The 21,149-nt window shown below is 46.3% G+C and overlaps 1 protein-coding gene across 5 annotated transcripts in view; it reads left to right on the forward strand.

The window, feature by feature from the left end:
• The window catches only part of LOC137438026 (synaptoporin-like), an 83,911-nt gene that overhangs the window by 730 nt on the left and 62,032 nt on the right, over positions 1-21,149 (forward strand). For 3 of the 5 annotated variants that reach the window (XM_068132892.2, XM_068132888.2, XM_068132891.2), the window contains exon 1: positions 85-223. The exons of 1 other annotated variant lie outside the window; for it this stretch is intronic. In XM_068132892.2, the coding sequence (XP_067988993.1) occupies positions 146-223 (78 nt within the window). In that variant the 5' untranslated portion in view covers positions 85-145. Of the gene's footprint in view, positions 1-84; positions 224-21,149 lie in introns of those variants that run through there. One more of the 5 variants, XM_068132890.2, reaches the window with a different exon arrangement.

The following is a 21,149-nucleotide window of genomic DNA, read 5'->3' on the forward strand; positions in this document are numbered from 1 at the left end:
TCGAATCTTCGCCAAAATTAAATCGATTCTTCCTTGTTACACACCCAACCTGTCCACCAATGACCAGATGATGCGAGACAGAAAGGAGGTGGAAGAAAACAGAGAGACCATTGACCTGTCTGTGATGACAAAGTGATTGGCCCATATGGACTCGGCTTCATCGTCGGAGATTCCAATGATCTTGAAGGCCTTGTGTGGTTTCCATGGTGTCAAGCTGAGCAAGGTGTGAGGGGAGCTAGCCCAGAGGGGAGAGCAATACTTAATCAAGCTGCAGATGAAGGCCTTGCACGTGCTTAGGAGTTTGTGTGTGCCAATGAAGGACTTTGTACGACAGAGGATGCCCAGTTGACGACTAGCTTTGAAGGCCAACTTAGTAATGTGCTTTACCCAAGAACGATCATGGCTGATATTGAGAACCAGGAGCTTGTTAAGAAAGTAGATTGGAGGCTTTGCCATGACAGACATCGACAGAGAGAATGAGAGAGGATAAGAGAGGATAAGAGAGGGGCAGAGAGAGGATAAGAGAGGGGCAGAGAGAGGATAAGAGAGGGGCAGAGAGAGGCTAAGAGGAGGGGCAGAGAGAGGCTAAGAGGAGGGAGAGAGGCTAAGAGGAGGGAGAGAGGCTAAGAGGAGGGAGAGAGGCTAAGAGGAGGGAGAGAGGCTAAGAGGAGGGAGAGAGGCTAAGAGGAGGGAGAGAGGCTAAGAGGAGGGAGAGAGGCTAAGAGGAGGGAGAGAGGATAAGAGGAGGGAGAGAGGATAAGAGGAGGGAGAGAGGATAAGAGGAGGGAGAGAGGATAAGAGGAGGGAGAGAGGATAAGAGGAGAGAGAGGATAAGAGGAGGGAGAGAGGGTACGAGGAGGGAGAGAGGATAAGAGGAGGGAGAGAGGATAAGAGGAGGGAGAGAGGATAAGAGGAGGGAGAGAGGATAAGAGGAGGGAGAGAGGATAAGAGGACGGAGAGAGGATAAGAGGACGGAGAGAGGATAAGAGGACGGAGAGAGGATAAGAGGACGGAGAGAGGATAAGAGGACGGAGAGAGGATAAGAGGACGGAGAGAGGATAAGAGGACGGAGAGAGGATAAGAGGACGGAGAGAGGATAAGAGGACGGAGAGAGGATAAGAGGACGGAGAGAGGATAAGAGGACGGAGAGAGGATAAGAGGACGGAGAGAGGATAAGAGGACGGAGAGAGAGGAAAAGAGGACGGAGAGAGAGGATAAGAGGAGGGAGAGAGAGGAAAAGAGGAGGGAGAGAGAGGAAAAGAGGAGGGAGAGAGAGGAAAAGAGGAGGGAGAGAGAGGAAAAGAGGAGGGAGAGAGAGGAAAAGAGGAGGGAGAGAGAGGAAAAGAGAGAGGCTAAGAGGAGGGAGAGAGGATAAGAGAAGGGCAGAGAGAGGAAAAGAGGAGGGAGAGAGGATGAGAGAGGGCAGAGAGAGGCTAATGGAGGGGCAGAGAGGCTAATGGAGGGGCAGAGAGGCTAATGGAGGGGCAGAGAGGCTAATGGAGGGGCAGAGAGGCTAATGGAGTGGCAGAGAGAGGCTAATGGAGTGGCAGAGAGAGGCTAATAGAGGGGCAGGGAGAGGCTAAGAGAGGATGAGAGGGGAAGAGAGAGGATGAGAGGCACAGAGAGAGGATGAGAGGGGCAGAGAGAGGATGAGGGGCAGAGAGAGGATAAGAGAGGGGCAGAGAGGATAAGAGAGGTGCAAAGAGAGGGTGCAGAGAGGTGGAGAGAGAGGATAAGAGAGGCGCAGAGAGGGGCAGAGAGAAGATAAGAGAGGGGCAGAGAGAGAGGATGAGAGTGACAAAGAGAGAGGATGAGATTGACAAAGAGAGAGGCTGAGATTGACGAAGAGAGAGGATGAGAGTGACAAAGAGAGAGGATGAGAGTGACAAAGAGAGAGGATGAGAGTGACAAAGAGAGAGGATGAGAGTGACAAAGAGAGAGGATGAGAGTGACAAAGAGAGAGGATGAGAGTGACAAAGAGAGAGGATGAGAGTGACAAAGAGAGAGGATGAGAGTGACAAAGAGAGAGGATGAGAGTGACAAAGAGAGAGGATGAGAGTGACAAAGAGAGAGGATGAGAGTGACAAAGAGAGAGTGACAGAGAGGATAAGAGAGGGACAGAGAGAGGCTAAGAGAGAGGAGCAGAGAGGTGCAGAGAGAGAGGAGCAGAGAGGTGCAGAGAGAGAGGATGAGAGAGGACCAGAGAGAGAGGAGCAGAGAGAGAGTAACAGAGAGAGGAGCAGAGAGGCTAAGAGAGAAGCTAAGAGAGAGGCTAAGAGAGAGGCTAAGAGAGAGGCTAAGAGAGAGGCTAAGAGAGAGAGGCTAAGAGAGAGAGGCTAAGAGAGAGAGGCTAAGAGAGAGAGGCTAAGAGAGAGAGGCTAAGAGAGAGAGGCTAAGAGAGAGAGGCTAAGAGAGAGAGGCTAAGAGAGAGGCTAAGAGAGAGGCTAAGAGAGGGGCAGACAGAGAGGCAGAGAGAATGACAGAGGATTTGTCTTGTCTTTCAGAGAGATATATTGAGAATGTGAGATTTGTCAGGATTGAAAGACATGTTCCAAGAAGTGTTTGACAATCTTGTGATTGTGTCAAGGTCTTAAGAGAGGGAAGAGGCTGCAGCTTGTCTGTCTGAAGGATGAGGGACGTCATAGCGCATGGTTTTGAGGAGATATTCCAGAGAGTCAGAGAAATCGTTGATGAAAATTAGGAGTAGGACTGGCCCCAGATCACTGCCTTTGGGTACTCCAGCCTTGACAGGAAGAGATGAAAGGATTCAGTTGAGAGTCACACATTGGCCACGAGAGTCGAGGAAGTCAGTTATCCATGTGTGGAGTTGGGTTTGGATGCCATGGACAGAATTTGGAGAGCAAGGCACAAGATATGATTAATGAATATGAAACACCCAACTCTGCAGAACGTTTCTGTAATGATCTTTCCACAGATCTGAGGACGGATGTTTGAATGTTTTGAATTCCCAAATCATGAATGTTTTTTTGCCAGTCTGAAATTCCTTTTTTCCCCAAAGATGAAGTTTTGATTTTGACGGTGCTAGTTTTTCAAAACTTTTCTCAAAGTCGTCTTGCAGCTGTTTCATCGTCTTATTTGTGTTTCTCGTCTCATGGTACCACACCGATGCTACCAGCCTCTCTTCCACTGTAAATGGACTGGTGACTGCCATCTTGGTTTAGTTTAATGTATTATTTGTATTATCTGAAAAAAAGAAAACAGAATAAATACATGGTATCAATAAATGTTGTATAAGCAGCTAAAACCGTGTCATGGGAGTGGGACTTATGACTCTCCCTGTAGAACTGTTCGTCCTGCTGAATTAACCAGGCTTCCCAGTGGCCTTGACATATCCGTCAGAAGAAAAATGTTCTCCACGAAGGTGTTCCTTAGGTTTGAGGAAGAGATGGAAATCTGACGGAGCCAAGTTGGGGATGCATGGCGGGTGCTGTGCAGGTGAGGTGGTGAAACTGAGGCGAACAATCATTGCTTCAGTAGTTTGTGTTCTCATGTGAGGTCGTGCATTGTCCTGCTGGAGGAGAACCATCTGCATGTCTGGAGGAATCCGAATGCACGCCTTCAGTTTCTTTCGAGTTTCAATGTAATGCTCAGGGTCAGCGGTGGTAGCCTTTGGCATAAATTCCAAATTGACTGTTTTTTTTTTTGGTTTTTTGTTTTTTGTATACAGAATCGAGGCTCGTGAAAGGGCTAACATTTATCACACAAACAAATCAAACAGACAAACAAAGTATGTAAGAAGGGGAGCGGTAGACAAGATGGGGAGAGAAGGGGAAGCACATAAACACAACATTTGAGAGCAGGGACATCAGGAGATCTGTGGCAGGGAGAGGGCTTGGGGGGAGGAGGCGTGGGAAGGGGGGTGGGGGAAGTATAAAACACAAGGACACCAAGGATTTCCAGGAAAGAAGTTGGTATTTCAAAAAAGTGGATTTGGGGTGAATTAGCGGGGGTAGAAAGATCAAGGTTTTGGATGGGGGAAGACAAGAGATGGTGGTGAACAGCTGTTTTAAAGACCTGGAGGGAGAAGTGGGATTGAAGAGAGTGAGGGAGTTTGTTCCAGAGGCGGGAGAAAAGAGGAACGAAGGAGTGAAGGTGAGCAGAGAGCCTAGATTTTGGCAGTTTAACCATAAGAGTGTTGCTGGCAGATGTTGTGCGTCCTGCAGGAATATTTGGGGGACAGAGCCCAAAGAGAGCTGGGGGAGAAAATTTGGCCTTGGTGACCCTTAGCTGTGGGAGAGCTGTTAATTTGGCCTTGTAACCTTTTATTTGTGTGTTCAGTCTGTCGTGTGGGTTTCTGATGACGTCAATTCCGCCGGGTAAAGATGGCATTACTTCGTCATGTGGATGTGCCATGAAGCTTAATGAACCTATTGATATTTCGGTTCAAGCGAAGCATCCTTTTCACTTGTTTAACTGTTGATCATGAGAAACCTTGCCATGGTGCATGTCTATGTGTATTCACCTTACCCAACAAGTTTCCCCTCTGAACTTAGACTATCCCCTTAACGTCCCCAAAAGTCATAAGCATCACTTTCCCGGCACATGGTGGCGTCTTGATTTTTTTTGTTGGTGCTGGTGATCCTTTGTGTTGGTACTCTCAGGATCATAATGGTGGACCCAACTCCTATCCCTCATCACAATATTGAGCAGGAACTGGTCACCTTCACATTTATAGTGCAACAAAAGCCCTGCACACACACACACACCTGCATCCGCTTCTTTACCTCCGCTACCAAAGGAGTATGGAGGTTATGTTTTCACCCATGTTTGTCCGTTTGTGAACATAATATCTTAAAAAGTTGCGGACGGATTCGCACCAAATTTGGCAGAGATGTAGCGTATGTCACACCGACGAAATGATTCGATTTTGGCGAATATCCGGATTCGGATCCGGCTAGTAGAATGTTTTAAGTGATTCTTCACCATTGGGAGATAGGGCTAGAAACGATACATGGCAGGATATCTCCAAAAGTTATGGATGGATTTGGACGAAACTTGTTGGAGAGGTTGTGTGTGTGACGAGGAAGAATCGATTCGACTTTGGTGAAGATCTGTAAATGGATTCGGATATGAGCATTATTTAATTTTTTTAAGTTAAATCTTCACCATTGAGTGATATGGTCAACCAGGTGGAGGTATGCTCTCTACTGAGTGCCGTTCTAGTTTTCATTGCATCAGTCAGCATGGAACTCACCGACAATGTCGTGCTCCTCTCTGCGTAGCACTGAGACGTCTCGTGTCAGAATCACAAAACTTCACACCCAGTGGTGGGAAGAAGTAATGTGCAGACTGCGCTTTGTTTCATTCAAATATATTTACCTGTTTTGGAGAAAAAGAATCGGAGGCATTACTTTTGAACAGGCCCTTGTATTTCTTACCCCTGAAAACATAGCGTTACGCACCAAACTCGTCCTCCCCAGGTGCTATAGTAATTGTACTTGTAAATTTCTGTCCTTTGATCCGACAAATAAGGTCACCAAGGCAGTTGGCCAATCATGAGCAGACAACACACAATAAAGGACGAAAACGTTACAATCTATGAAATTCATGTTCAGTAAATCAAATAAAGTTGAAAATGAACAACTCATTGGTCCATACATTGGTGGTAGTTCTCAAGTACAAGTCCATGGAAGGCCACTGTCCAAACATTGCAGATACTTGTTCATCCTATTCGATGTCAGGTACGTGACCTCTCAAGTATTAAGAGGTAGATGACATTGCTAAGGACACCTGGACTTTCCAAATGGACACTGTTCATCATTTCAGGTTACCCCCCATCCAAAGCAATGATCTTTTCTGCACTTGTTAACCCACCCCCACCCCCCACGCCCCCCGCTCCCCAGCAGTCACAAACATGTTGTTTATGCGTCCATCTCGTCCACCCCTTGCGTTCTCCTCTACTCCTCATCGTTACCTGTATCATTTGTTTATCCATCTCCGTCTACCTTCTCCCTCCTCCAGGCTGTTGGCGTTTCCCCATTTCTCCTGCTTTTCCCTTTGTTATGTTGTGTCCTGATCTGTTCTGTGTCCTAGTTCTTCCACGAGCCTTGATCATGTAAAAAAGAGGTTTACTCCAGCCCTGGACATCTCTGTTTCTACCTTGATGGCATCAACAGGACAAAAAAGGTTTCTCGATGAAACTTGCCGACAAACCCTTTAGATTGACGATCCGCAAGGGGTCGAGGAAGAAGACCGACCTTCACCAAAACCACAAAAATGCTTCACTCGCAGAGATAGATAAGGTATAAATTGAAGGTATAAATTCAAAAAAAATACCGTGAACGTGTAAATTATCTACTATAAATTGTGTGTGTGTGTGTGTGTGTGTGTGTGTGTGTGTGTGTGTGTGTGTGTGTGTCAGTCAAACTTTTGACCATTGGTGACACCAGCTCTGCAGGGGTTCGTTGACCATTGGTGGCACCAGGTTCGCAGGGGAGCGTTGACCGTTGGTGACACCAGGTTCGCAGGGGAGCGTTGACCATTGGTGGCACCAGGTTCGCAGGGGAGCTTTGACCGTTGGTGACACCAGGTTCGCAGGGGGCATTGACCATTGGTGACACCAGGTTCGCAGGGGGCATTGACCATTGGTGACACCAGGTTCGCAGGGGGCGTTGACCATTGATGAGACAGGTTCGCAGGGGAGCGTTGACCATTGGTGACACCAGGTTCGCAGGGGGCGTTGACCATTGGTGATACCAGGTTCGCAGAGGGCGTTGACCATTGGTGACACCAGGTTCGCAGGGGGCATTGACCATTGGTGACACCAGGTTCACAGGGGGCATTGACCATTGGTGACACCAGGTTCGCAGGGGGTGTTGACCATTGATGAGACAGGTTCGGAGGGGAGCGTTGACCATTGGTGACACCAGGTTCGCAGGGGGCGTTGACCATTGGTGATACCAGGTTCGCAGAGGGCGTTGACCATTGGTGACACCAGGTTCGCAGGGGGGCGTTGACCATTGATGACGCCAGGTTCGCAGAGGGGCGTTGACCATTGATGAGACAGGTTTGCAGGGGAGCGTTGACCATTGGTGACACCAGGTTCGCAGGGGGCATTGACCATTGGTGACACCAGGTTCGCAGGGGGCATTGACCATTGGTGACACCAGGTTCGCAGGGGGCGTTGACCATTGATGAGACAGGTTCGCAGGGGAGCGTTGACCATTGGTGGCACCAGGTTCGCAGGGGAGCTTTGACCGTTGGTGACACCAGGTTCGCAGGGGGAATTGACCATTGGTGACACCAGGTTCGCAGGGGGCGTTGACCATTGATGAGACAGGTTCGCAGGGGAGGGTTGACCATTGGTGACACCAGGTTCGCAGGGGGCATTGACCATTGGTGATACCAGGTTCGCAGGGGGCGTTTTGTTTTTTTTGTTTTTTTTGTATACTGAATCGAGGCTCGTGAAAGAGCTGACATTTACTTCACAAACAAATCAACCAGACAAACAAAATATATAAAAAGAGGGAGCGGAAGACAAGAGAAGGGGAAGCACACAAACACTTGAGAGCACACAACATTTAAGAGCAGGGAGATGTGTGGGAGGGAGAGGGCTTGGGGGGAGGAGGCGTGGGAAGGGGGGGGGGGGGTGGGAGAAGTATAAAACACAAGGACACCAAGGACTTCCTGGACAGAAGTTGGTATTTCAAAAAAGTGGAATTGGGGTGAAATTAACGGGGGTAGAAAAGATCAAGGTTTTGGATGGGGGAAGATAAGAGATGGTGGTGAACAGCTGTTTTAAAGACCTGGAAGGTGGAGTGGGATTGAAGAGAGTGAGGGAGTTTGTTCCAGAGGCGGGAGAAAAGAGGAATGAAGGAGTGAAGGTGAGCAGAGAGTCTTGATTTTGGCAGTTTAACCATAAGAGGGTTGCAGGCAGATCTTGTGCGACCTGAGTAGTGTATATATGTTGCTTCTGGGACACTCTCATTTTCCCATTGACTTACATGTTAATTTTTCCCCTCCCTCATTGCCCCTAAACACCTCTATTTCTCTCACCCTGTTCTTTACAAACCTTCTAACCTTTTGACATGTTATCCTTATTCATTAGACCACTTAAACAATGGTCCTTCTGTGTGAACCTGTGATCCTTCTGACCTTATGGACCTTTTAACCTTTTACTCTTAATATCATCTGGTGAATCATCTTTGACCCACTCAAACAACGACCCTACAAATATTTGTTTATGTGTGGGAAATAATTTAATTCTCCTACAACTCTCCTCACCGTCTAATACATTAACAAAAAATATGTTTGAGTTTGGTTTTTTCTCAAGATATTTTAACTGAGCTAAAATAAAATGATAAACCTCCCTCAATGTTATTGTCTGAACGCCTCCAGTGCCGCCCACTTTTTGGTAAGCTCCGCCCACTTTTTGGTAAGCCCCGGCCACATTTTTACTAGGCCCGCCCACTTTTGCTAAGCCCCGCCCACTTCTGCTAAGCCCCACCCGCTTTGTTAAGTCCCACCCATTTTATAAACTCTTCAGCATTGTATCATTTCCAGGTAATACATTACATCATTTTCAGGGAATTTCCATCACATCATTTCCAGTTAAGACACGCCCAGGTTTGCCCAGGGAATTTCCACAGGAAATGACACACACCCAGCCCTTCTTATAAAAGGCACCGACCACACAGGCTTTTTCAAACACGCTTTCTGCTTAACTTGAGAATGGACTACTATGCCGAAATGGAATGGGATAACTTTGCTATTCCTTGGAGTCCTACTACCTGTGTAGAACTCAACCTTCAGATTGATGAACTGGACTCGAACCTCTTATCAATGGAGGTAAGTTTGTTTATTTATTTATTTATTTATTTATTTATTTATTTATTTAATTTTTTTTTAATTTTTTTTTTTTTTTTAGATGAGACTCGTGTAAGAGTTAACAAAGTTTATTTTAATATTCATAGAGCTTGATTTATACAAATAAAAATATTGTATTAAATTAATACATTGTTATTTTCTTTCACAGGAAATTGTATCTGAGATACGAAATGAAAATTCTGCTTTTAACACAACTTGGGATGAAGTTATTTTTTTGTTTGAAGACTTTTTGAACAACCAAGACCCCCAGAACGAGTTCTACCTTGATGATCCAGCCAAAGAGTTATACCTTGTAGATCCACAAAATCCTGAAAAAGAGTTTTACCATGATGATACTTGTTGTGAGTTATCAAAACAAAACCCACTGAACAAGTTCTACCTCGATGAGTCAGAATACAAGTCATACATTGGAGACCCACAAATTTCTGAAAATTGGGAAACGGGAATTCTCCCTGATGGTCCGCAGTTATACTATGTGAGACACATCATAGAAACCCTAAAAAATTGGGCAAGGAGAGTTCTCCCTGATGGTCCGCAGTTATACTATGTGAGACACATCATAGAAACCCTAAAAAATTGGGCAAGGAGAGTTCTCCCTGATGGTCCACAGTTATACTATGTGAGACACATCATAGAAACCCTAAAAAATTGGGCAAGGAGAGTTCTCCCTGATGGTCCGCAGTTATACTATGTGAGACACATCATAGAAACCCTAAAAAATTGGGAAAGGGAAGTTTTCCCTGATGGTCCGCAGTTATACTATGTGAGACTTATCACGGAAACCCCCAATATTTCTGAAAATTGTGGTTCTACCTTGGAGACTTGGAAAGATGGTTATATTTTTGGAGACTCAGAATGGGGGTTTTGTTTTGATGACTTGGAATGTGATACCTATCTTGGAGGCTCAACAGGAATGTGGTTATACCTTGGGAACTTGGAAAGTTGGTTTTATTTTGGAGACTCTACCTGTGGGGTCCATCTTGGAGACTCTTTGCATTCTAAAGCAATGAACAATGTTCTTTGTTTAATGACGCTTGATTTAAGCAATATCAAGAAAGTTCGAGGAAGAAAATGCTGGAAAATTCTTTCTTCCCATTTCTACTTCTTCAAACTTGAAAGCCTTGAAAGACAGAATTGGTAGAAGAGGAGGAAAAAAAAATGAAATACGTATTTAAAAAAGAAGAAAAAAAAAAGATTATGTTAGGGTTAGGGTGGGATTTTGAATGTGAGGGTTAGGGATGGGGTTGGGTTAGGGATGGGGTTGGGTTAGGGTGGGATTTTGAATGTGAGGGTTAGGGTTGGGCTTGGGTTAGGGATGGGGTTGGGTTAGGGATGGGATTTTGAATGTGAGGGTTAGGGATGGGTTGGGTTAGGGATGGGGTTGGGGATGGGGTTGGGTTAGGGATGGGGTTGGGATGGGGTTGGGTTAGGGATGGGGTTGGGTTAGGGATGGGGTTGGGTTAGGGATGGGGTTGGGTTAGGGATGGGGCTGGGTTAGGGATGGGGTTGGGTTAGGGATGGGTTTGGGTTAGAGATGGGTTTGGGTTAGGGATGGGGTTGGGTTAGGGATGGGGTTGGGTTAGGGTTTGTATATTATTATGACTCACTCACACATACACACACACACAAAAGTTATGCCCCAACTGAAACGTTGTGGGATTCTGTGTTTGGGGTTCACAGATTTAAAAACGTATCCCCATTACATTTTATTTATTTATTTATTATTTTCAAGGGTATTATCTGCTTACTTGTGTTTTTTGTAATTCGTGTGAGTAAAATGAACCCAAGATTTCTTCTCCATTTAAATCATATAATTTGTAGGTCCAAGGGTTTGTAGCCATTACATCAACGATTTTAAATAATTCATTAGTCCATCTCTTTGTATAACCTTTCTCAAAATGGCTTTTCCATTTGTATATTCTTACAATATCACCAACTTTGAACTTGGGCTTTCTCAAATTAATCTCCTTTTCATATTCTAATTTTGTAAATGTTTCTGATGGTTTTGATTTTGTTGATGAATGAACTGTATTATTGTAATTATCTACAATATCCTGAATTAAATACACCCATTTTTGAGAACCGAGTTGTGTGAATTTTTTATATAATTTCTCTTTTAAAGTACGATTAAAACGCTCAATAACAACTGCCTTTCCTTCATTAAAGGTGCAGTATAATTTAATACCCTTCCCCTTAAGAAATTTCATGAATATTTTGTTATAGAACTCTGTTCTCTCATCAGTCCATAACTTCTTTGGTTTCCTTTTATCCCGATCAAATATTAGCTTAAAGGCTAACATTAAAGTATCACCCCTTTTATTTTTTAAAGGGACAACCCAGGCAAATCTACTCCTCAAATCAATAACGGTTAAAGCATACCTGTATCCCCTGTCATTATTCAATTCAATTAAATCAGCGGACCATATGTGGTCGGTGTATTTAGAATAAACCTTCCTTCTTTTAAACTTTGTGATTATAGGTTTGTGTAATTCTTCAGCCAAAAGCTCCTCAGTCTTGATGACATCATTAGAGCCTAATAGTTTTTTGAGGAATAACCAAGACCAAGTTTCAATTTAGCATTTATCAAATTTCTCACAATAAACCTATCAACTTTCTCTCTCAACGTTGGATTTTGTATCAAAGACAAATTATACAACATTTCGCTGTCAGCTTTATGTTTTTCAGTCAACGTAGTGGTTTTCCCATAAGCAATATCATGCTTCATACACACTTCGTCAACCCTATTTGTAGGTTTAGACCAAGGTTTAGGATTGTCAGCCTCATCTAATCTTTTATCCAAGTTTGTTCCTGGACCACAGAAAGAATACCCTGGAAGGTGTAATTCCCCTGGAATTCCAGTTGTTGTAAATTTACTTCCTGACAGAAACTTTTGTATGTCTCCTCCTCTTTTAGGAGAGATGAATTGGCACCTTTTAGAGCCACACACTTGACATATTCCTTTTTGATAAACTCTATTATTTTTAGCTTTAACATAAGAGATATTTTTCGATTTAGTTTTCTTTTTACATTTGAGACAATAACTCATATTTATTTATCAGAAAAATTCCGACAGAGTATCAAAACCTTTTTGGTTTTCAACATATACATTTCAATCTTTATTTTTAAAACATAAAGAATCCTAAGGAATGCCTTCACTCTCTCCTCCATTTATTTACAAATAAAAACTAACTAAAGTCAATGACACCAACATCATCAATCACATAATCTTTTCCTTCTTCTTCTTCTTCTTCTTCACCACTTTCTCGTTTAAATCTCCTCCCTGAAATTGAAGACATTGACGTTGTTATTTTTGAAACCATTATCTTCATAAGAGTTGTTAATTCTTTAATTTCCTCTTCGGTGCGTTGAGATTGATTTATTTGCTGTAATACACTCAATCTTTTACGAATCTCACTGATTTCCATCTTTTTATATTTTTCCTCCCTCTCTCTTTGCTCCCTTTCCTCCCTCTCCTCCTTCTCCTTTTTCTCCATCTCCTCCTCCTTTTTCTCCCTTTCCTCCTTCTCCTTTTTCTCTCTTTCCTCCTTCTCTTCTTTAACTCCTTCCTCATTTATCTTAGCAATTTTTGATATCAATATTTTCACAGCATTCATTCTTTCTTTATTTTCCTCTTCGGTGAGTTGAGATTGATCTTCTTGCTGTAATACATCCACTCTTTTTTGAATCGCTCTGATTTCCATCTCCCTCTCCTCCCTCTCTCTTTGTTCCCTCTCCTCCTTCTCTCTTTTCTCTCTTTTCTCCTTCTCTTCTTTAACTCCTTCCTCATCCCTTGCTACCCTTGAGCTTGAGCCCCAAAGAATATTATACATATACTCATCTGGATTTTGAGATATTCTTGTATCTATAATTATTTTTCTCATAATAGGATACCAATAAGATTTGTTGACGATTTCTAAAAGAGTTTTATATTTCATAACTTTGAGAAGTTCATTTTTATTTAATATTTTAAACAAGTCTCTATTTGTGGGTTTAACAATATCAGTATAAGGCCAGTTTTTAATGACAAAATTCCCATGTATATGCTCCTAATCATAAGGTATGTAATACCGAGCACCCTTTTCTTGTAGGTATCCTTGAATACAAAAATTATAATTCTCTTGTAGTCTTCTTGCTGCCATTTATGTATCAGAAATATATGTGAGATTAATATTATGACAGGTAATACCACCCCATCTTCCCACTACCAAATTGGTTTGTATTCCTTGGCTTTCTATCCTTATCTCATGACCTTCCTTCTTTGTCATGCTAACCATCGCTATACTATCATATATTTTTCTTTTCTTAAAACCATGTATTTGTTGTTTATTAATTGTACTTCCACATAAATCCTTATCCTCACCAAGTGGATAATATTCTTCTTTACGAGACTGATTAAAATCATGTAGGTCTTCTATGTTTATTGAAAAAGACCAATTATACCCTAAATCAGGCATATCATACCCCCATTTATTAATTCGCATATTAACTATATGTCCTTCTTTATAAAATTCAATTGTAAGCAGGTAGTTAAATTCAATGAGGAAAGGTGTATGGTCAGTATAACCAGGTGTTGTGGTTGTAAATTTTACTTGTTTAACAAAACGTGCTGTTTTCTTTAAAAATATATATTGTGATAAATCACTTAATCTAATTAAGTCATTCACATCTGTAGGGTTTGGATAATTGATTAATTTATAAGTATTCTTCATATTAATATTTTTACTTACACTATATTTTTGTCGTTCAGCCTGTGCCTTTGTATAATAATTTGATAAATCAATATCCTGAGAGGATTTTCCAAAGATAGAACCATCTTTTCCAACATAAGTCATTTATATTAGATTAAAAATGATATCATAAAAATTTTCATTATTGTTGAGTTGAAATAATACATATAAACATAATTGACCACAACATTTAGAATTAATTTCTTGAACTTGAAATGTTTGATAAACACCATTCTGTAAGAATTGTATTACTTCAACAGGTGGTGGCATACCATAACTATCAAAATAATATTTATCCTGACTATTATGAATACAAACCCAATGAGAACCATTCTGTGTGTCTAAATTCATAATAATATTCTTTGTATTCTTATTTATATGTATTAATTCATCTCTCATACAAATAACCACATTGAAGGAGCTGGGGCTCCCACGTCGATCGGAAGAATGGACGCGACAAAAAGCTGGAATTCATCCGAGTTGCTTTAATCAAACCAAACACTCAGGCACTCTGAAAAACCCGTTTATCGGGCAGCAATATATATACCTATTATCCAGGAGCGTTTGCCCAGGCCCGGCGAGAGGGGGCGTGGCCCAGCGTCCTGGCTGCGGCCTGGCAAGTTGAGGGCGAGCCTGCCCGGGCGTCCTGGACGAGCCCGGCATGGTGATCGCTCCGCGTCCTTGATAGGTGCAAGGCGATTGTGAAAACCCAGCGGCAGCCGCTACACACGTCCCCCCAGAATCGACTTGCACCGGCAGGGTCAATTTGAGGGGGGTCCTGATGACCTGGCCGAAGTGACCCCTGGCGGGTCGTGGGAGGGGGTCCGGTGAGGTGGTGGGCAGTCGAGTGGGGGGCACCGTGGACGGGGGGCGGCCTCGCCGCGGCGGAAGGGCCACCCGTGGTGGGTGGTCGACGTCCACGTGCGCCGGCTTGAGGCGGTCCACCGCAATCCGGTCCGACCTGCCGCCGATGTCGATGGCGAACGACTTGTCGTCCCGTCGCAGCACCTGGAAGGGCCCGTCGTACGGCGGCTGGAGTGGCCACCGATGTGCGTCGTGACGCACAAAAACATACTCCGCTGTGCGAAGTGCTGGGGGGACGTAGGACTGGGGGTCACCGTGGTGGGATGTTGGCACGGGGGCAAACCGTCGGGCGGCCTCCTGGAGGTCCGAGCGCTGGTGAGCTGCGGACCAGGGACTGGTAGCGTCGGGCACGAATTCGCCCGGGACGCGTAGCGCCTGGCCATAGACAAGCTCGGCGGTGGATGCCTGGAGGTCCTCCTTGGGGGCCGTGCGGAGGCCCAAAAGGACCCACGGCAGCCGGTCGGCCCAACCGCCGTCTTGAAGGCCGGCCATGAGCGCGGCCTTCATGGAGCGGTGGAATCGCTCGCACAACCCGTTTGCTTGGGGGTGGTAGGCCGTAGTACGGTGGAGCTTGACCCCCAGGTTGCGGGCGACCGCGCCCCACAGCTCGGAGGTGAACTGTGGTCCGCGGTCTGACGAGATGTCCGCCGGTGCGCCGAAGCGGGCGACCCAGGTGGCGATGAAAGCCTGCGCCACGTCGGCGGTGGTGGTGGAGACGAGGGGAACGGCCTCCGGCCACCTGGTGGTCCTGTCCACCATGGTGAGCAGGTGTGTGAACCCCCGTGACGGGGGGAGGGGGCCCACCAGATCCACGTTGACGTGGTCGAAACGTCGTTCGGGCACGGTGAAAGGTGCCAGCGGGGCCTGGGTGTGTCGGTGGATCTTGGCCCGTTGGCAGGCCGTGCAGGTGCTGGTCCAATCGCGGACGTCCCGACAAAGGCCGTGCCAGACGAATCGCGCCGACACCAGCTTCTGGGAAGCTTTCCGGCCCGGGTGGGAAAGGCCGTGGAGGGAGGCGAAGATGCGGCGTTGCCAGGTGACGGGCACGATGGGGCGAGGCTGGCCTTGGGAGACGTCGCAGAGCAGGACAGTGTCTGCGCAGGGGATGTCGGCCAGGCGGAGGCCCATGTCCGCCGCCCGGAGGGCTTGCACCGTGGTGTCCGTGGTTTGGTCCGCCGCCATAAGCGCGAAGTCCACGCCCAGGTGGACCGCGTTCGCGCTGGCCCGGGAAAGACAGTCGGCCACGGCGTTGTTTTTGCCGGCGACGTGCCGGATGTCCGTGGTCAACTCCGACACGGCGGAGAGGTGGCGCTGTTGGCGGGCCGACCACGGCTCCGTGACCTTGGCCATGGCGTAAACCAACGGCTTGTGGTCGACGAACGCCGTGAAAGGACAGCCCTCCAGGAGGTGGCGGAAATGGCGGACGGCCAGGTGTAGACCGAGGAGCTCCCGGTCAAACGTGCTGTATTTGAGCTCGTTCGGCCGGAGCTGCCGGCTGAAAAAAGCGAGTGGCTGCCAAACCCCGTTCACCCATTGCTCATGTACGGCGCCCACCGCGTAGTCGGAGGCATCCGTGGTGAGGGCGATGGGAGCGTTGAGCACCGGGTGAGCGAGCAGTGTTGCGTCGACGAGGGCCCGCTTTGAGCGTTGGAAGGCCGCATCCATTGCTGCGGACCAGGCGATGTCGTGCTTGGCCGGCTTGCCCCGGAGGGCTTCGTAGAGGGGCCGCATGAGTTGAGCAGCGCGGGGCACGAAGCGGTGATAAAAATTCACCATTCCCAGGAATTCCTGCAGGGCCTTTATGGTGCGGGGACGCGGGAACGTGGTGATGGCCTCGACCTTGGTTGGCAGCGGCACGGCCCCGTTCTTGGTGATGTGGTGGCCCAAAAAATCAACGGCCGTCGTGCCGAAGTGGCATTTGGCCGGGTTGACGATGAGGCCGTGCTCGCTGAGGCGCCCGAACAGTGTTCGGAGGTGGAGGAGGTGCTCGGCCCGGGACGTGCTGGCGACGAGGATGTCGTCCAGGTAAACGAAAAGGAACGGCAGGTCACGCAGCACGCCGTCCATCAAGCGCTGGAACGCCTGAGCCGCGTTCTTGAGACCAAACGGCATCCGCAAGAATTCGAATAAGCCGAACGGCGTGATGACTGCCGTTTTAGGGACGTCGGCCGCCCTGACAGGTACCTGGTGATATCCCCGTATGAGATCAATTTTCGAAAAAATGACCCGTCCCGCCAGACGGGCGGAGAAGTCTTGGATATGCGGGATCGGGTACCTGTCGGGGGTGGTAGCGTCATTGAGACGGCGGTAGTCGCCACACGGGTGCCATCCACCCCCCGGCTTTGGCACGATGTGCAGTGGCGAGGCCCACGCGCTATCGGAGCGCCGCACGATGCCGAGGTGCTCCAACGCGTCGAATTCGGCCTTCGCCACGGCGAGCTTGGCTGGGTCGAGGCGGCGGGCCCTGGCGTAGACCGGCGGGCCTGTGGTTGGTATGTGGTGCTCGATCCCATGCCGTACTGCGACGGCCGAAAACGTCGGCCGCGTGAGGGCCGGGAACTCCGTGAGCAGGCGAGCAAACTCGTTCGCCGCCGGGACGGTGCATGCCAGCTCGGTCGGCGCGGAGCTGCTCAATGTGCATACCAGGGAGCTGAAGGTTTCGGCGTTGATTAAACGACGCCGTTGGACGTCCACCAGCAGTCCGTGTGCGCAGAGGAAGTCGGCGCCTAGCAGAGCCATGGGCACGTTTGCGGTTACAAACGTCCAAGCAAAGCGTTGGCCGCCGAAGCAGAGGGTGACGTTGCGCGGGCCGAAGGTGCGGATGGTCGATCCGTTGGCCGCAACCAAGGAGGGGCCGCAAACCGCGGATTGCCTGTCCTGGTCAGAGGCGGGTATGATGCTCAGTTGGGCGCCGGTGTCGCACAGGAAGCGCCGTCCGGACGCTTTATCCGTGATGAACAGTAAGTTGCCCGTGTGGCCGGCGCTCATGGCTGGTAATGAACGCCGGTCCGGCCGTTTCCCGGCCTGCCGAAGGTGCACGGGGGTCGGCATGTCCGGGCCTTCTGTCCGAACCTGGCATGATAGTAACACCACGATTGGTCAGGTGGAGGCCCCGGTCGTCGTGCTGGAGGTGGTCGGCTCGGTGTAGCGGCCGCCAATTGCTTCGGCAGTTCGGTCGTCGACCGTGCCGGGTGCTCGGGCGCCGTGGGTGTTGCGTCGGACGGCGGTGGGTCCCATGTCGCCGCTGCGATGCGCTGTCCTGCGGCGGAGATCTTGTCGGCTTCTCTGGCAAGGGCCCGGGGATCTGTGATCGTCGTGCTTGCCAGGGCGAGGCGTACCGGGTTAGGCAGCTGACGGAGGAACAGCTCCCGGAACAGGAATGCCGGAGAGTGCTCGCCGAGCAGTGAAAGCATGTAGTCCATTCGCTCGGAAGGGCGCGTGCCGCCGAGCTCAGGCAGGTCGAGCAGGCGCCGTGCGCGTTCCGCCGATGGGAGGGCGAAAGCATCGAGGAGAAGCTTCTTAATCGCGCCGTATTTGTCAGCGGCTGGCGGGCTCTCGAGGAGGCTCAGGGCGCGGGCCGCGGTGGCTGAACCGAGCGCTGCTACCACATGGTGGAAGCGGGTGTCGTCGGCCGTGATGCCTCGCAGGGCGAACAGGGACTCCGCCTGTGCGAACCAAACCGCCGCATGAGCCTCCCAGAAGGTAGGCAGTTTCAGGGCGACTGCCGTGTCCATGTCGGTAGGTCACCAATGAAGGAGCTGGGGCTCCCACGTCGATCGGAAGAATGGACGCGACAAAAAGCTGGAATTCATCCGAGTTGCTTTAATCAAACCAAACACTCAGGCACTCTGAAAAACCCGTTTATCGGGCAGCAATATATATACCTATTATCCAGGAGCGTTTGCCCAGGCCCGGCGAGAGGGGGCGTGGCCCAGCGTCCTGGCTGCGGCCTGGCAAGTTGAGGGCGAGCCTGCCCGGGCATGCCCGGGCATGCCCGGGCGTCCCGACCGAGGCCTGGCAAGTTGAGCGCGGGCCTGCCCAGGCGTCCTGGACGAGCCCGGCATGGTGATCGCTCCGCGTCCTTGATAGGTGCAAGGCGATTGTGAAAACCCAGCGGCAGCCGCTACAACATTATCAATTTTTAGTGTTTTACAATACTTAGCTAGTTCTATATTTGACGTTGTATTCTTTCCAAATTGTTTAAACCATTTATCCATTTATTTATGAGAAAGATACAATCCATTACCCCGTTTAGTTAGTTTAACACCCGCTTGAGCGATAGAGGAAAGCATATCTCCAACCAACAATCTAGCTTTATCAGGTAGACTTTCAAGTTTTTGAGCAAAATCTACAATTACACCACTTCCACTAATTTGTTTCTCCAACTCCTTGTTATGTCTTTCCAATTCTTTTTGAGCTTTTAGTTGTGCCTTCCTTTCGTTAGCAGTTTTTACCGCTGCTGAAATACCACCAGTCAATGCTCCCGCCGCACTTAAACCAGCAAATAAAGGAATTAGAAATGGGAGAAATCCTCCTCTTGACTCGTCTATTGAATATTTCTTTAACATAGGTTTCGTCATTTTCATTTTAAGAGATCCAACATCATTTAGTGTTTTTACTTGTGTGTGTGTGAGTAAAACATCAATTCTTACAGCTCCTTTTCTTTGAATTGTATTAACATTAATAATACAAGGCTTTTGATTTTGAATACAAGATGTTAATTTATGTAGATTGATTTGATTAACATATACCCCAACCATTTATTTATGAGAAAAAACCTATGTGATATTAATCATAACACCATTATCTGTATTAATCTGTAATTCTGTTTCCTCCAAAAGCAAACAATATGCATTAACCTCTTCACTCTCCCCTCTTTCAATGTATGGAGAAGTATCCACTCGATTAGACTTTATAGTTTCCTTTTGAGAACTCAGGTCAATTGCGTAGATTGTATAAAGTTTTTGAAACGCAACCATATCCAAAATAGGATCATTATTACCGTTGCTTTCACACACCTTTTGGTAAGACTTGTAGGCTTCCGCATAATCATTTTTTTCCCAATCAATTTCCAATCTATCTCGCGGATAAAATGTGCCATCAAGAGAAACCCGAAGTTGTTTCACCTTAGCATTATCACTCAGCGCATTATTCTTATTAGTACCGTCCTCTCCATCTGGTTTTTTAAAAATGAGCCAGAGGTATCGTGGCTTTCCTTGAAGAACACCCAAATTCCAAGTGTAGGTAGTGTGTTCCAGTTTAACGTGTTGACATCTTCTTTTAAGGTATGATACATTTAGTGGTTTCTTTGAGTTAAGTCTTCTATTTAACATCCCTTCCGTTTTAAGATTAGGAGTATATTCACTGATATACCAACACAAATCATTAATAACAAATTTATTGTTGTCTCCAAAAGCATTTTCAACCCCAAAAAGCAACCTATTTACATTATCATTCCTTTGTAGTTGAAATCTAATTTTAAGACCATACAAAACTTTGTCATAATCACAAAATCCAAATATACCTTTCAGAGGTACTGCTACGGTAAAACTATTCTCTGGTTTTGTGTCATCATTATACATTGCCTTCCTTTGACTATAACCAGGGTCTGTGTTTGTACCCGTTGACATATCAGGAATAAAACCTTCAACAGCTCCCTTACCCATTCTATCACCAAACGAATATAGTGTAAATTTCATCATTTCAGATGTAGCAGAGACATAATCAACCGCTTCAACCTCTTGTGTTCCAATATACAGGCGAACACTATCAAACATTTTCCAGAAGAAATCATTTACGAGTGTAGCATTAGTATTATTCGCAGCCTTAGTGAATTTAAATTTACACAGCAAGAAACTATCAGCTATATTCAAGTAAGTTTGTTGATTATTTATTTCAAAACTTTTTGTTCCGTTTGAATTCCAGTCTGTTCCTGTTATAGCATTTACCTTAAAATAGTCTTCCTTTTTTGTGGAGTTTGAAATGATAATTGTATCATCCAAATCATAGATACTATCAATCGCTTCCATACTTGTATTTATATAGTATTAAAATCGTTGAAACCCTGACCCAAGTATTTTAATGATTTTTTGTCGTTCTTGTGAAGATAGTTGAGTTTTACCTTTTTTTATTTCTTTGATTGCTTGTAATTTATGAGACTCCTTTTGAGCATCTTTTATACTCTTTATAGCACCCGCAACGGAGCCCACGGCAGAAGCAGTTGAACCAATTAGGTCTTTATGTTTAAGGATGGTTGAACCAATACCCATTAGAGTATCAATTATCCCATCTCCTTTATTTCGAAATTGATGACCTACACCTCGTTGTCTCTTAGGTTTATAGTATCCTTTACCCACATACCTTGTATAGTATGGTGAAAGGTACATGCCCTCCCCTGTAATTATTTTATATTTTCCCAACTCATGTTTTCTCACAATAACCATTATTTATTTATTGAAAAACTTCACGTAGGTGAATTCTGATGGATATAATTTCATCATTAAAGGATATCATATGATTATCTTGGTCGGTTATCCTAAAATTTACTCTGTATATGGTTTTTCCTGACACAGGTAAATAGACAAGATTTTTTGGTTCCATATTAAATTTATAACCAATCGGGGTTGAGTATGCACTGAATGAAAATATTGTATTTGTTCTTATTCCATCGTTATAAGCACCATCAATCAAATCACAATGAATTAATACTGA

This window comes from Myxine glutinosa, chromosome 12 (assembly GCF_964187855.1).
Source record: "Myxine glutinosa chromosome 12, kmMyxGlut1.1, whole genome shotgun sequence".
NCBI lineage: Eukaryota > Metazoa > Chordata > Myxini > Myxiniformes > Myxinidae > Myxine > Myxine glutinosa.